The sequence below is a fragment of the Acanthopagrus latus genome, chromosome 15 (assembly GCF_904848185.1).
Source record: "Acanthopagrus latus isolate v.2019 chromosome 15, fAcaLat1.1, whole genome shotgun sequence".
Taxonomy (NCBI): Eukaryota; Metazoa; Chordata; class Actinopteri; order Spariformes; family Sparidae; genus Acanthopagrus; species Acanthopagrus latus.
In genome coordinates, this window is record NC_051053.1 from 3,200,300 (window position 1) to 3,217,845 (window position 17,546).

A 17,546-nucleotide genomic window follows, 5' to 3' on the forward strand; every position below is an offset into this window, starting at 1 on the left:
AATACAGACAAATTGTGCCCCACCGCCCCAAGCCCCTGATTGATCCGGTGATGGAAGCAGCCATAGCTGTCTTTCGTGGGTCCATTAGACATGGACCCACATACATTTGTACCGTTTGTAACAGAACCATGTTTTCTAATCAGGTCAAAGAATGCAAAAGACAAAAATATTGTAAACACACAAAAGTCGCAGCAGCATGCTTGACAGGAAACTGTTCACTTTTGTGACAGTGACTGCTCTACCCCTTGCTCTGTGCCTCAAGAAAGACTGCATGAGTGGATATGCTACACCTGCGACAGCCACCTTAGCAGAGGATGCCTACCACACATGGCAGTCGTGAACAATTTGGAGTTGGCGCCCATCCCCCCAGAATTGGCTGCACTTAATGTGCTTGAGAGGCAGCTGATTGCAAAAATCTTGCCATTTGCAAAAATTGTTGCTCTGCCAAAAGGCCAACAGAGAGCAGTCCACGGAGCTGTTGTGTGCGTTCCATCAGAGGTGGAATCAACCGTCAACAGTCTCCCAAGGCCCAGAGCAGAAGCGCAGCTGCTTCAAGTGAAATTGAAAAGGCACATCAAATACAAAGGTTACCAGCACTTTTACAACGTTAATATGAAGAATGTGCTCGCTGGCCTTGCGAAATTGAAAGAGACACATTCAGAATATAAAGACGTGTTTATCGATGAGACTGAGCTCCTCTTCCTGTCTGGGTTCCTCTTCTTCGATGGGCTCCTCTTCTTTGAGCAGACAGTCAAAAGTGGCAGACAAGAAGAGGAGCCCAGCATCCCAGAAGATGATCGGGATGTCGATTTAGAGGAAATTTTTAAAAGCCAAAACGAGCCGGGACAGTTGGAGGCAGATGAGGAAGAACAGGACGAGCTGAGACCAGGCCTCTCCCTGGACACTTGCATGCATCCCCCTGACATTGCACAGGAAATCCTTTCATATGGTGACGGAGTATTTAGCGTTGCACCCGCGCAAGGCAACAAACCGGTTGTTTTTTTTTACCATACCAAAGTTGGAGGCCATGGCTTTTCCTGTACAATTTCCGACAGGAGAGAACACGTTAGATGAAGCTAGAACCGTCTCCCTGTCCCCAAGCCTCTACTTTAATTCTAGGCTCTTTGGTCACTTGCAAAACGCATATCTGCAGCAGAGTTATCTTTTCTTTGCGCAGTTTGTTACAGAGACTCACCTCGCGACAAATGGTATGTCTATACAAATGCGCAAAGGAAAGTCGAAAACCAAAGACGGCTGTAGGATTAACAATGTCATGCTCCAGGACAAGGATGAGGTAGAACGGCTCATCATGAGCCAAGATGCAACCAGGTTCATGCAGCCTCTTAGAGGCACTCCAGCCTATTGGAATAAAACGCTTAAAGATGTGCACGCCATGGTTCGTCAAATTGGAAAACCAACATTTTTTGCCACGTTCTCCGCTGCTGAGATGAGATGGCCTGAGCTCATGGAGGCCATCAAAGCTCAGCAAGGTGAACAAGGGCTGTTTTCAAATTTAGATTGGAAAACAAAATGCGACATTCTGAGAAGTAACCCCATCACAGTAATGCGCATGTTTGAAAAGAGAGTAGAGGCTCTCATGACGAACCTCATCCTCTCTCCTTCACAGCCGATTGGTGAAGTAGAAGATTATTTTTATCGTGTTGAGTTCCAAGCCAGGGGAAGCCCGCACATCCACTCCACAAAATAGTGTCAGAGGTTCAGGTGCACAGCAGGAAACATTCAAAGTCCTGTAAGAAGGGAAATAGAGCCTGCAGGTTCGGCTTTCCAAAACTAACGATGGATAAAACATTCGTCACCAGGCCCCCCACTATTAATTGCTACCAAAAAGAGGATAAAGATGATGCAAATAGAGGAGCAGAAAAGGGCCCTCGCAGAAATGCAAAAATTGGCTAAACAAACGCTCCAACCAGTTAGAGATCTGCTTATGGAGCCAGGCGCTTCGTTCAGCAGTTTGACAGACTTGCTTTGCCAGTGCAACTTAACTTACGTGCAATACTTTGCCGCCGCGCAGCGCCTGGCAAACACCCATGTCGCGATGCTGAGGCGCCATCCAAATGATTGTTGGGTTAATGCCTACAATCCTGATTTGCTTAGAGCGTGGAACGCAAACATGGACATCCAGTACGTCATAGGTGACTACAGCTGCATCATGTACATGATGTCATATGTAGTGAAACCGGAGCACGAGATGACGGAATTCCTTAAGAACGTCATCAAGGATGTAAAGATATCTGATGTTAACAAGCGCGACAAAATGAAACAAATTATGCAGGCCTACTCTAAACACAGAGAGGTCAGCGCTCAAGAGGCTGTAGCCCGTACCTGCAGCTTACGCCTCAAGAAGTGCTCCCGATCCGTGGTGTTTATTCAGACCGACGAGGAAGGTCTGAAAATGAGTCACCCTATGAGTAGACTGGAAAGAATGGAACCCGGATCAGTGGATGTATGGATGTCGGGGTTGCCTGAAAGTCAACAGACCTCTCACTCGAAAGTTTGAACGTATGTGCCTGGCTGAGTTCGCGTCAGACTACAAGGTCGTCTACGGCCGGCAAACAGAAAGCCCGAATGCCATTCCATTGTTGAATGATGAAGGATTTATTCAAAAGAGAACCGTAGGAAAACCAGCAATCATTAGATTTACTCGCTTCTCTGAGGAAAAAACTCCAGGGAAGTTTTATAGGTGATTGCTGAAACTTCATCTCCCACATCGATCCGACGCTGATCTGAGAGATAAAGCGTACCCCACTTATGAAGAGTTTTATAAGTGTAGCGACAAGTGGGGTATGAGAGTAGAGGAAATAGTGGGGCACAACAAAAAACATTGAGGGCCAAGGAAAAAACATGGAAGCTGCATTTCAACAGCTTCAGGTGTGCGGTCCTGTCGTGAATGCTTGGAACTCTTTTGCGCCCGAAGTTGAAGTTGACCGGCTGGAGTGCCTGGCTGAATTTGAACCTCGCGGTCAGGAGCAAAACAGTGAAGACGTCCCACAATTCGGCACTAAGAAGGTTAAGGGGAGCTCTATGCCTAGAATAGATGCTCCAGAGTTGAGTCTAGACTTTGTTAAGAAAATGTACCAAAGTCTGAACGAAGCTCAGGCTTCCGTTTTCTACAGTGTTCGACAGTGGTGCTTTGAACTTGTCTGGGGCCACAATCCAGAACCATTTTATTACTTCCTGTCGGGAGGGGCTGGATGTGGCAAACCGCATGTGATTAAGTGCATTCACCACGAGGAGACGAGAATTCTGCGTGAGCTCCCGAGATTTCGGGACCACACAGACATGTCCCAACCCGCAGTGCTGCTGACCGCGTTCACAGGTACAGCAGCATTTAACATATCAGGCAACACGTTGCACTCCATTCTCAAATTACCAAGGTCCTTGAAGTCACCTCATCAAGGTCTTGGGAATGCACTTGATGAGGTCAGAGCAACACTGGCGAACACTGAGATTCTCATCATCGATGAGATATCCATGGTCTCTAAAGAGCTATTTGCCTACGTGCATTGGTGATTTCAGCAGATCAGGGGTAATCGGAAGCTATTTGGAGGCATGTCTGTTCTTGCTGTAGGTGACTTTTATCAACTGCCGCCCCTTGGTGTACGAGGAGACTGAGTTTGATCTCTGGAAGGATAACTTCGAAATGGTCACCCTGACAGAGATCATGCGACAGAAATACGATCGAGCTTTTGCTGAACTCTTGAACTGTCTCAGGGTGAAGCAAAAGGAAGATTCTTTGTTAGATGAAGACAGGCTCTTGCTTAAACAGGCAGTGGCTGATAGTCAGCATTGCCCAGCACTGAGTCTACACGTTTAAGCCACAAACAAAGAAGTAGACCGTCACAACGCCGACACTGTAACTGCTTCCTATAAGGATGCGATTGGCATTGCAGCTCATGATTTCCAAAAAGACCCCAGACCTGGCTGCATGATGTTTATGCCTGGGGAAATTAAAGGACACAAGCGAGATTTGCCCAACAACATAATGGCTGCTCAAGGAGTAAGCGTTATGTTGATCCGAAATTTAGATGATGGATGCCAGCGCCCTCGGCTTCCCGTTTCCAGCAACCACAGCAGCTTGCTTTAATTGGGGCTCCTGGCACCAGGATGCCAGCGCCCTTCGCTTCTTGTTTCCAGTAATCACAGCAGCTCGCTTCAGCCGGGGCTCCTTGCACTGGGATGGCAGCGCCCTCGGCTTCCTGTTTCCAGCAACCACAGCAGCTCGCTTCAATCGGTGCTCCTGGCACCGAGGTGCCGGTGCCTTTGGCTTTCTGTTTCCAGCAATCACAGCCCCTCGCTTCAGCCGGGGCTCCTGGCACTGGGACACCAGCGCCCTCGGCTTCCTGTTTCCAGCAACCACAGCAGGTCATTTCAATCGGTGCTCCTGGCAAAGGGATGCTAGCGCCCTCCGCTTCCCGTTTCCAGCAACCATTGCCCCTCGCTTCAACCGGGGCTCCTGGCACCGGGTTGCAAGCGCTCGATGCTGACATTTCCAGCAACCATAGCAGCTCGCTTCAGCAGGGGCTCCTGGCACCAGGATGTCAGTTCCCTCCGTCGCCTATTCCCAGTAACTACAGCAGCTCACTTCAATCAGGGCCCCAGCTCCGGGTTGCAGCGCCCTACGCTGGGATGCAGGGATCTTCCATCTCCCAGCTCCATCAGTCCCAACAGCTCATGTCAGCTGGGGTCGTTGGCACCGGGACGTCAGCACCTGTTCTTCCCACTCAGCAAGCAACCACTAGATTTGCTTTATCCACAGCTACCCACGCTCAGCCGCACCAAAACCAAAAGAGAGCTTCAGCCTTCCCTCGCTTGTTGTCGACAGCTCCTCCAGCACCCATACCTAGAAAACAAGTGTCATCCGCCCTGTCTGTCATCTTTCCTGTAACCAACGGCATGGACAAGATGGCAGGCACGTCATGCACCAAGGATGTTGTTCGATTTGCAATAAATTCAACAGCACCAGATGCACCATGTTCCAGTGCCGCTTCCTCCACGTTTACTCCCTCTGCGGCAGGGGCCACGCTCCCCCCGCATTCCCGCACAACCTACCTCGCCGAAGCTAGTTTCTCATAAGGACTTGAAGAAGGCTCTCACCCTGGACTTCCACAATCATCCATCTCTTTTGAAATCAAAAAATCTCAGTCAACCATAATCGAGCCAAAGTCAGTCGACCGCCCATTCGCTAAGGAATTTAGAGAGGGTTTCATGTTCAGACTGTTCGTCCATCCTCCATTTCGTAACTTCTGCATCAGCCCCCTCGGTATCGCAACCAAGAAATACTCCGGAAAGAGGTGCATCATCAAGAATCTTTCAGCACCCCACGGCAGTACCATCCCCAGCATCATTAGCTTGATCCCAAGTGAGGACTTCCCCGTTCACTACGCTACTATCAACCATGCCATCGCCCTTATCAAACTTGCAGAGAAAGAGTCCGGCTCTCAAAACAGACATCACCAGTGCTTTCAAGTCCTCCCTATTCACCCCGACTTCTGGCGTTTCTTCAGCATCTGCTAGCGTGGTGCATATTACTCCACTGTAAGGCTCACCTTCAGTCAAAAAACAGCCTAAACTCTCCAACAACCTACCAGAAGGACTCGGCCAAGTCCTGTATAACAACCAGCCTGGTTACCCCGACTTCTGTCTTCTCCGACCTCGGGGTCCTATTGTCGCAGAGAAAACAAAGGACCCTTCCATATCCCTCAAGTTTCTCAGAATCACTCTCAACATAAACAAGTTTCAGGTTCATTCCCAGTTGGAAAGCTCAACCGAATCTTCCTCTGCACACCATGCTGCACCAAATGCCAACTCTGTCCCTTCTGGGCCACCTCAACTTTGCCTTACAAAATTTCCCCCAAGGGCGAGCCTTTATCCTTCACCTACCATCCATCACTTCTTCCGTTCCATCACTCTTGACCTCCATCTACTTAAATAACTCGAGCCTTGCCGAAATCCGTCCGTGAGTCAACCTTCTCACCAACCAGAACAGAGTTACGTTCTTTTACGATGACAAACCAACTCACCCGCATTACATCCATCCATACATCGATGCTGCTCCTTAGGCTGGTTTTGGGGGTTTCTACAATGGAAGATGGTCTGCAGCAGAATTGCCCCCAGAGCTCGCGAATTAATGCCAGAAGTTCAGAAGTTTGGCTCTTCACACAGATACCTGCCAGTCGGACACTGACATTCTACTTGTAAATCCTGCGCTATACCCCTGATAAGTGACTCCCAGAGCTCCATCAACAGCCTGTCACCCTCGACCCTCTCTTCCTACTGGACAGCTTGGAAAAGCTTCCATTACTTTCAGGACTACACAACTAACCTTTCCGTTGTTCAATCTTATCACCTCAACTTCTTTCAGTATTTATGCCCATTCCATCATGGCAAATAACACATCATCATCATCAGCTTGTCCTAGCGGTATCAGCTTCTTCCCCAAGTTATAACTGGCAGTCTGGGGCCTGGCCCCAGCCATCCACAGATAACTTCCCTCCTCAAAGGACTCCTATGCCAAGAACCAGCAAAACCCTCATTGTCTTCCTCTTACCGCCGACTTGCTGTCCATCTGCCTACACACAATCCGTTCCGGATACTCTAAATTCACCTCCTCAACAATTCACTTCGACCCAAGCCATCATGCCTGCATTTCTGACTTGTCTCACTTTTCAGACAACACCATGGTGTTGCACTTAAGCGAACCAAAACCATAAATTTGGTCCACCTACACCCATCTTCTCCTTCAAGGTCCAGTCACTTCTGAATCCTTCGAAATCCTCGCAAACTTCTTGCAATTCTGTAAATCTTGGAGCATAACCATGACAGATTCTCTCTTCATCTCCGAATCCAGACAAGCAGCTACTCAATTCTGGTTCCACCATCACTTTTGCCATGTGCTCTCATTGTCCGGTATTTTCCCTTCACTCCTTCAAAATCAGAGCTGCCATTTCAGCCTCTCGTAATGGCATCCCAGAACACTTCATACGTCTCATGGGCCGCTGGTCCTTCCAAACGTACCACCGCTACATCCGTTCAGATCTCGATCCGCTCAATCTCTTCTCAAGTAAATGGAGGTTTTTGGGGGTCCGTCGCTGCCCGGAAGCGGCGGCGGATTCTCTTCAAGAATCCCCACAATGCACTTGAAGAACTCAAAAGAACCAAGATCTCCGACACTTCGTTTTCCTTCGTCGCTAATAAATCCTCAAACGTATCTCGTTGACGGTGTGGTCCTTGCTAGTGAATTTAAGCTTAATTGGCGACGTTTCAGGAGCAGGACCACACCTCAACAGCGCCGACTTCCACATTTATATAAATAACCACCTGACCCTCTCCTCTGCTTCGCTCTCGTATTCTGCGCCCCTTCCCCCCCACCCCATTTCTCCCTCCCTGTTTCTTTTTCTCTCCTCTCCTTCGTAGGTCCATGAGGGGGTCCGTCGCTGCCCGGGAGCGGCGACGGATTCTCTTCAAGAATCCCCACAACGCACTTGAAGAACTCAAAAGAACCAAGATCTTCGACACTTCGTTTTCCTTCATCACTAATAAATCTTTAAACGTATCTCGTTGACGGTGTGGTCCTTGCTAATGAAACTACCACTCCTGGCATTCAATGACATGTACATATACCTTGTATATTGTATACATATCTGTCGCCATACACCGGTGAAAGCCTCAAAGCGTACAAAAGTAGAGAGGCATGTTGGTATTTTGTTGCGGGCTGGGTCCTTGACCCAAAAATATGGCACCTTCACAAGAAGATGTTTCTTGTGAAAGGAAGGGTAAGGGTTCTTTTAACCAAACTTTGTAAACAGCTGCTATCAGCTAGCTTAACCACTCAAGGCTAGACTAAGCTTTAGTGACGAAACTACGAGATCTTTGCAACAACAACAAAAATAGCGAAGAAATGCTCTTGTTTTGAAAATGAAAAGCATTGTGTTTTCACTTTTTCAAATAATAGCTGGGGTGTTTATTTGTTTGAATCACTTGACAGACCAGGCGTTTAACATTTGTTTCTCCATCGCCCTGATCATTTTGCGGGACACTCTCTCGTGGCGTGCCCGTTTTGCTAATAACTCATCCCCACATGTTTATCTCAGGCTCCTCGCCAGCCTTCTTCCTCCCTCCACCAGGCAGTCTGGCCCTGTTGCTGTCCTCCTCGGAAAGACACTGAAGCTCAGTTTGATTTGTTCGCCTATCTCTCACTCTCTTGGGGGTCGACAGAGAAACGTCCAGTGATTGCTTCTCTTGAGTTTTCCTCTGCATATTTTAAGACAAAGTTTGAATTTCAAGTCATACTTTTTATTTATTTTTTGCTGCTCCGGAGCCATGGTGATCATCAATGTAATATTGACTGACAGAAAGCAGCACAATATGTGAAAAAGGCGAAGAAGACGTGCAGTGTCAGTTGTCACATCTTCTTCCTTGATTAGAAAAATAAATAAATTAGACCGGCATTTATTTGGAACCTGCAGTTATTGTGTATAAATATACACCTGCACCCAGCGTTTAAAGGGACTCTGCGGTCAATTGAAACCCGGCTATCATTTGGTAATAAATGGTAGACTAGTTTGGACCTTGTTGAAATTCAAAAGGCACTTAATATGTAGGTCTGGTGTAATTTATTGGATAACCTAACAAATATACCTTTCAAACTAACAGTCAATGGCCCTAATGGTTTTAATTAATCTACTGGCTTCTTCAACTAGTCATCTAGTAGCATCATGATCTGATTTCTCTCCACTCCCTTAATACACTGGAAAAAAAAACCCAAAACAGTTGTGTGTCTAACATGGCACTGTGATGCAAATGCATTGATTGACAAGTGAGTTGATTTCACTAGACTAATTGGTCTGCTGTCTTCTCTTAAGGTGAACCACTCTCAGGCCGTCAACTTGACCCCCACACAACTATGGGTTGTGGTCCATGATGATGGGACAATTTTAGCGGCTCACTGCACCTGCAAAGCAGGACTGGGAGAAGCAAGCATCCTTACTAGTAGAGAGTGAAAGCATCTTTGACAATCTGCAGATAACAGAGCAAGAGGTATGTACTGACAAATTGAGGACACATTAGGGCATGGAAAATCAAAACATGAGACATGAGACATGGAAAAACAAAACATAGGACACAGCAAGACATAGATATAAAGACATGAATCAAAAAGAGTCAAAGCCGGGAGGGTGGAGGGGCTCAGGGGGAGGGCCAAGGTCCAAACTGGGACCCACTAGAGGCTGGTGATGAAGGCGTAGGCACAGGCTGGAACCTGCGGGAGGCCGGCAACGAAGGCGTAGGCGCGGCCTGGAACTCGCTGGAGGCCGGCGACGAAAGCGTAGGTGCGGCCTGGAACTCGCTGGAGGCCGGCGACAAAGGCGAGGGCGCAGCCTGGAACTCGCTAGAGGCCAGCGACTAAGGCATAGGTGTAGGCTGGAACCCCCTGGAGGCTGGCGGCGAAGGCGAAGGCGAAGGCGTGGACTGAGACCCACTGGCGACCAGACCACTGGCTGGGAAAACCTGGTGGCCTGGGAGCCAATGAAGGGTTTCTGGTAACAAACAACCTCAGCCGAGCCTCCGACCGAGGACCAGACACTGGACTTGGCGTGGGACTCGGCCGGGCCTCCGACCGAGGTGCAGCCACTGGACTTGGTGCGGGACTTGGCCGGGCCTCCGACCGAGGAGCAGGAACAGGCCTCAGCAGGGCCTCCGGCCGAGGAGCAGGAACGGGCCTCCGGCCGAGGAGCAGGAACAGGCACTGGACTTGGCATGGGACTCGGCAGGGCCTCCGGCCGAGGAGCAGGAACAGGCACTGGACTTGGCATGGGCCTCAGCCGGGCCTCCGACCGAGGTGCAGGTGCAGGAACAGGCCTCGGCCAGGCCTCCGACCGAGGTGCAGGAACATGCCTTGGCAGGGCCTCCGACCGAGGTGCAGGTGCAGGTACAGGCCCCATCTGGACCGCCGACTGAGGGCCACTGGCAGGTGTCGACCGGGCCGCCGACTGAGCTCTGGGCTGGGAGCTCGGCTGTGGCCTGGGCTGGGAGCTCGGCTGTGGCTGAGGCCTGGGCTGGGAGCTCAGCTGTGGCTGAGGCCTGGGCTGGGAGCTTGGCTGTGGCTGAGGCCTGGGCTGGGAGCTCGTCTGTGGCTGAGGCCTGGGCTGGGAGCTCGTCTGTGGCTGAAGTCTGGGCTGGGAGCTGGGCTATGGCTGAGGCCTGGGCTGGGAGCTCGGCTGTGGCTGAGGCCTGGGCTGGGAGTTTGGCTATGGCTGGAGCTGAGGCATGGGCTGAGGCCCCTGACCCTGACTTCAGGGAACCAAGACGTGGACGGGCTTGTCACTTTCTTGGTGGGGGCACTTTGTAGGCCAGGATAGTTCTGGGGTCCATATCAAGATTGTTATGTAAAAAGATCAGTATGAGTCAAGCTTTGTTCTGTAACAGAAACATTTGTTTGCCAAGCTGTAATCCATACTGCACAATCTTTACATTATCCTATGCTACTATGTGTGTGAGTTAGGTTGCTTCACACGCAGCAGAGACTGTGAGGCTGTCAGCTGACGGAAGTTGAATATGATTCTGTTTCGCCACACGATCTGCACTTTATTACAACATTTGTGAAGAAATTAGATGTGTCAAAGTTGAAAACGCAGAGCAGCTGGTCAGCAGCACCCCTTGGTAGTAATGTCTAGCTCCTACTGTTATATACTGCTTCAATCAATAAATATTATTTACAGTCGTCCTCAAAATTATTCATACCCTTGCTGATTCTTGTGATTTTTTCATTTAGTGATGAAATAAATGCTTGTTTTCAAATTTGTGTTTTAGCTTCATGTGACCAACAATTGAAAGAATGAAAACAATATAAAATAATTTTAAAATATCATTTCTGGGGTATTTTATTAACGGAGTCCAAAAAAAATGCCATGTTCAAAATTATTCATACCCTAGTCCATCGTCTTTATTTAATAGTCAATGGCATAGCCTTTATTCTTTATGACTGCTTCCAGACGATTCTTGTACGTGTCCACAAGCTTCTTGCACGTCTCCTGTGGGATGTTGGCCCACTCTTCCTTGGCGAATGCCTCAAGCTGGGTCAGGTTGGTTGGTTTCCTCGCCATCACTCTGGTCTTCAAGTGATGCCACAAATTCTCAATTGGATTGAGGTCAGGACTTTGACTTGGCCATTCCAGGACACTGATGTCATTGTCCTTGAACCATTTCTTGACTACCTTGGCGGTGTGTTTAGGATCATTGTCTTGCTGGTACATCCAGTTTTGGCCAAGCTTGAGTTTTTCAGCAGATTCCTTGACATTTTCATCAAGTATCCTGATATAATCCTCCTTTTTCATGATACCTTGGACCTTGACGAGATTGCCTGTGCCACTGGAAGAGAAACATCCCCACAGCATTATGCTTCCACCACCATACTTGACAGTGGGCACAGTGTTCTTTGGTCTATAGGCTTCTCCTTTCTTCCTCCAGACATACTGGGTATCCATATGGCCAAATAACTCCAGTTTTGTCTCATCAGACCACAGGATGGTTGAACAAAAGCTGGGATCTTGCTTCAGATGACCTCTACAAAAGGCCAGGCGAGCTACCAGATGTTTTTTCCTGAGCAGCGGCGTCTTCCGAGGTTTACGTCCATGGAGACCTCCTCTGTGCAAAACTCGCTCAATGGTGGACCGTGACACCTTTGTCCCTGTCTGCTCAAGGGTTTGAATTAGGGCCTTGGTTGTGGTCCGTGGGTTGGTGTTGACCTCTCGGCAGATTCTCCTGGCAAGTTTGGGGGACACCTTACACTTTCGGCCACGCCCACTGAGGTTTTGACAGTGTTGAACCTCTTGTGCTTGTTGATGATGCTCTGGACGGTTGAGACAGGGACACCATACTGCTTGGAAATGGCCTTGTAACCCTTTCCTTCACTGTGGGCCTGCACAAGATGCTGACGCAGGTCCTCACTGAGCTCCTTCTTCTTTACCATGATGACCAGAGATTAACAATGACCTGAACACTTTCCCACTATTTATACTCTTCTGGAAAGATGCTATTTTTTTAACCTTGTTTAACATTTGGTCAACAAAAAAGGTATTCATTCCAATGAGACATCATGAAATAACTTTGGGACAAAGATGAACACATTTGGGACATTTTTGTTGAGATATTGCCAGGGGTATGAATAATTTTGAACATGGCATTTTTTGGTAATCCGACAATAAAATACCCATGAATTTAAGAGTTTCTTGAATTGTGTATTGTTGTCGTTCTTTCACTTGTTGGTCACATATAATTCATAAACAAACGTGACAAAAATGCATTAGTTTCATCGCAAAAATAAAAAAATCACAAAATTAACAAGGGTATGAATAATTTTGAGGACGACTGTATATCTTGAAAATACATCCTATTACATACAATTCCATATCCTGCTAAATGAAGTAATGAGCAGTGACAGTTTTACTGGTCTTGTTCTTCTGTTTTTGATAAGTTTGGCATTTAGATAAATAAAATATTTGTACTGTATCAGCCTTAAACAGTTTCCAGTGTGTCTTATTAATGTCACAAACACAATTCATACAATTCATAGATGTATTCACTCTGGTGGAACAACAGGAGGGCAAAGGCTACAGAGGGCACAGCACACTTTAACCATCTTGTCCAGAGGTGTGAAATGGTGTATTTATTCTGTAGTAGGCCTATATCTCTCTCCACATGGATGCGCACTGCTGCCAGTCCACGTGATGACTCAACTACAGCTGGGTGAAGCTGCTGTTTTCCTTTAGTAAATGCCGGTATCTTGAGTCAAGCATTAACAAGAACCAAAGATTCTGCCACTTTAAACCCCCTGTCTGCAAGAACAACATCTCCAGGGGACAATAACTCAAGAAATCCACTGTTCTCAGTCACATGGCTGTCACTTGTTCTCCCGCCCCGACCTTTCGAAAACAAAGCTGATGACCCCTTGTGGAATTATGGAGATGACTGTGTTATGATGCTTATACTGAGAATATGTTTGTGCTCTTGCTTTCATTTCCTTTGGTCTTTTGATAAATATTTCAAAGCAATCAATAATACTGGTACAATTTTCAAAACTGTTTCTATAACACATTTGGAGACTACAGAGGATCTGATCTCTGCTTGGCCACTTTATGATATTACACAACCTGATATTCATAACATTCAATGTGTTGTTGAAAACCCGTCCAGCAGTTGCCGTTGATACATGAAACATATGAGCTAAAAAGAAAAGTGGCAAGTTCATTCTCAGGCGCATTGTCAACAGAAACTGCTGAAAAGGGGACAAACATGATATCAATTTAAGGAATGATGAAATAAAAGAAAAAACAACAATTAGTTTAACATAGGAAGGTAGGCCCGTTAATTTATGTACTTTATCTTTGTCCTTCAAACTTTCTTGGTTGAACGACATTGAATTTACTTGACCCTTCAGCTTCCAATTTTCTATCTGAAATCTTATGCACTCCTCATTTAATCATTTGATTGTGGCTTCACAAGAGGCATTTCCACAGGAATGGCCCAGAGCTAGGCCTACATCACTCTCCAGTCCAGGCTTCTCACTGTCTCGTGTCCCTCTTCTTCTCTATCCATCCCCTCTTCGTCTCCCCTGTCAATCTCATGTCCATCATCTTCTCCATCCAACTCAAGTACGTTCTCTCCACCCAACCCCTCTACATTTCCCCTGTCAATTTCCTGTCCATCCTCTATCTAACTCATGTCTGTCTTCTCTATCAAACTCTTGCTCCAGTCTCTCCTCTGTCCAAACTAACAACTCTTTTTCTTTTCAGTTCACGAAGAAGAATCCAGCTCCAGCAGGTGATGATGGACGAATTAGCCCTGCCTGGAAGGCAGAGATGTAATCAGTCATGGCTTTTCGTTCCGGGCCCGAAATGGAGTACAGGCGCCCTTTAGGAACGGTGGATCCCGGAATTAAGTCGATGGCACAGTCGTAAGGGCGATGTGGAGGGAGAGACAGAGCTTTGCAGAGATTTGCTGAAAACTTCCTTGAGATGGTGGTAGCAAGGTGGAACCGTGGTCTGGTCCGGGTAATCCGAGTCTGAGACAGGATTGGCAGAGAACAGGTTAATTTCAGCAAATCGTTCCATATGACCCTGTTCTTTACACTCCTCTTCCCATTCTCTGATCTGTCCGTTTTTCCAGTTAATGTGTGGATTATGTTCATAAAGCCATGGTTGTCCCAGAATCAGAGAATGTGACAAGGAAGTGAAAAGGTGAAACTGAATCATCTCGTGATGGTCTCCAATTGTCATCTTAACCGGTCTGCTTATGTGAGTGATAGCAAAAATTTCTTTGCCGTTGAGAGAGTGAGCTCGGATGGGTCTTGCTAGCGGATCACTATCAATTTGTGATTTATTTGCCAGACCCCAATCCATCAGACTCTCGTCAGCTCCTGAGTCGATCATTACTTCCATGACATGAAGTGAGTTCAAAGTGACTTGAGTGAGAGTGTGAAAGTTGGTCTTAGAGACCTGATTTGAACTCACCGCTGGCGTCTTCTTAGCTGGACAGGAGCTGACGAGATGACCTGGGTCGCCACAGTAGAAGCACCTTCCTTCCCATTGTTGTTTCTGACATTCTTCAGGAGTCAACCGAGCTCTGCCAAGCTGCATGGGTGCGTCGTCGTGTGGGGGAGGTCGACTGGGAAGCTCCTCAAATACGGCTGGAAGGAGTGTCGGCCATCTTGAGTCCGGTGCGGAGACGGCTCCTTCCTGTACTCCCTGTTTTGGCTCCCGCTGTCGTTTGAGTTGACTTCGCCGGTTATCGGTGCGGATGGCGAGAGCGATGAGAGCATCTAGGCTCGTGGGTAGATCCAGGGGTATGAGAATGTATTGAATGACAGGTGACAGTCCCTTCAGGAAAATGACGTGCAGCGCAGTGATATTCCACCCGCTTTCGGCCGCCAGGGTGTGGAACTGAATAGTCGCACATTGAAGCTTTTCCCTGTTTCAGAGTGCTGAGTTCTTGGGCTTTCTCTCGGCTGTAGCTCACGTGATCAAAGGTTTTGGTTAATGCCGCTTGGAAACCCGCTATGGTGTCACACACTGCGGAGCTCCTGCTCCATTTGGCCGACACCCAAGCTTTGGCCTGACCTGTCAGATGAGAAATCATGAATGCCACTTTAGCCCGCTCAGTGGGAAAGGCGTGAGGCATGAGCTCAAAGTGGATCAAGCAGTCGATCAGAAAAGTCTTGCATTGCCTGGGTTCCCCGCTGTACTGAGCTGGCGGCGCCAGCTTACATGAGGCTCCTCCGGAGTGTGTATTCGTTTCCGGGGAGGTGGGGGTACGCGGGGGCAGAGTTGACCCAGAGCTCTTGTGCTGGGAGGAGAGTTGACCCATGTTGGCAGCCATGGCGGTCTGGAACTCCTCCTGGCGATTCAGACAAGCTTCCTGGGTTCGCAGGACCTCTGAGAGTCGCTCTGCTTCTGCTGAGTCCATGTCTGTCCAAAGTATACTGTCAGGCTCGGACAAAGGAGAGAGGACTCAGATGCAGAATGGCAGAAGTAATGTCAGGTTTATTGACTGATTGCAACTCTTCAGCGTGAATGACAAAACAATAGGCTATGAAATGCAATGAGACAAACAGGACACACAAGACATAAAACACAAAGAACGAAAAGCGCTCCCGAAGGAGGAATCCTACACTGAACTGAAAACTTTCGCTATGAAACTTAAACAGAAAACAGAATCACTCCGAAGAGGTCAGCACACAGGCTATGAAACTCACTACTCTGAACACTGCAAAAGGTACAACAAAAAGCGCTCCACGAGGAGGAGAAATTACAAAATCAAAATCACTCATCCAAAGAGGAACAATACAGAAAATAAAACTTGGCAATACTTAACTTGAGACAATGGCAAGACTGTGAAACAGGGCTTCAGTACACGACAGAGGACGAAATACTTTGGCGACGCAGATGGGGGAAGACAAAGACTTTATGCACAAGGGGGAGGGGAACACAGGTGAAAACAATCAAGGATTAGGAATGACGTCAGACCAGGGACACAAGAGGAAGGGCAAGTGACGTGAAACGAGAGGAGAGTTATTTTTCAAAATAAAACATGAAATTCACAAGACAAAAACCCAAGACAGGACATCCCTCACCGCAATGTGACAGTATGAACCAATTCACACCAATTGCTTAAAATAATACTGCTTGGAAAGATTCCTAGGCTATGTTATCATCTTTAATTGAATTTGGCAATTAGCGACAGCTAGCGTTAGCTCGCTAACAATATATACTCACCACAGACAAAATGAGCACTGCACAGACGAGTGTTTGCAGTTGGTGTCCAGTCTGCCCTCTATGGCTGCAAGCCACTGATGGCATCTTTTCTTGTCTTGAGGTAGTCTGTAAAAGGATATTTTGGGGTCTCCTTTTTTGTTGTTGCACCCCACCGCACAACATATTGAAGGCATCATGTTAGCTAGCTCCTTTGTGACAGACTTAACGATCTCGCCGAATCAGGTTCAAAAGATGGCGGCAGACAAGCTTAGATGTACGTGACGTCAGGTGAAGAACATTTGTTACGTCAGTAGATGTTCATCTATAGTTCCCATGTATATACACAACGTATTACGTTCAGTGGCTGATGTGAGATAAGTAGATCATATACAGAAAGCAGTTTGTTAGTGAGTAGCCTTATTACATGTTCATGTTGTGTGTTGATAATTCAAGTTTTTGGGCAATTGTAGTTGCGTTGTTTGTTACTGTGTTATTTTTGGCTGTAATCCCAGTGTAGCAGGGAGTTAGCCGTGTCGTAAAACATTCAACATTATTGTCATCATCATCACTGTTTTTCTGTTCGATTTGCATAAAACATTTGGCACCCCTATGGACAGTGTAGTGGCAAATAAATCTGGGTCATGATGAATACACACAATTCCAACTGTGCGCTAACAGTGAATTTGAGTCTGATATAAGACCAAGGTTTGATGCTCCCTTTATAATAACAAGGCTGAAGTGAGTGAGCAACAGGTGCAGCCACAGCTCACCCAAGGCCACAGATAGGGGCCTGGATGTTTCTTTGCATAGCCCTATCGCATGATGAGCAATACTCACGTGAAGTTGCAGGACTGTTTTCCCTCTGATTGTGAACGATGATCCTGAATCCACGATCAGCATTGCTGGCTTCATTGTTGACATCTACCTGGTGGTTGCTGTTGTAATCACAATGAAATGCAACGGGAAGCATCCGTAGCACTAAACTTTTCCTCCATCAGTCTCCCTGCACCAAATGTCTGTACGATTAGTGTATAGTGTACAACATTGAGTCTAATACCGTCATAATGTCCTTACACACAGAAATGTCTTTGTGTCAGTTTATCACTCTGTCTGCCTCTGCACAGAATGCCCATCGACATCGACATCAAGAGACATCAAGTGCTGGCAGGAGTAAGTGTGAGTATTTCTGTTAGAATATAGTTTAACAGTTTTCCCATCTGTGTTGGCTGCAAAAAATCTGTGATTCGAAGGTGCATCATGTGTCATAATTTTTCAGCGGTA

At 47.3% G+C, this 17,546-nt stretch overlaps 1 protein-coding gene across 1 annotated transcript in view; it reads left to right on the forward strand.

Annotated features, from left to right (window-relative positions):
- Positions 1-17,546, forward strand: part of LOC119033644 (serine/arginine repetitive matrix protein 1-like) — a 36,530-nt gene that overhangs the window by 18,516 nt on the left and 468 nt on the right. Inside the window, exons 17-19 of the mRNA XM_037124012.1 lie at positions 8,883-9,057; positions 13,809-14,102; positions 17,390-17,546. The exon at positions 17,390-17,546 is cut by the window's right edge and continues 468 nt beyond it. Of these exons, the coding sequence (XP_036979907.1) occupies positions 8,883-9,020 (138 nt within the window). The 3' untranslated portion in view covers positions 9,021-9,057; positions 13,809-14,102; positions 17,390-17,546. The remainder of the gene's footprint in view (positions 1-8,882; positions 9,058-13,808; positions 14,103-17,389) is intronic.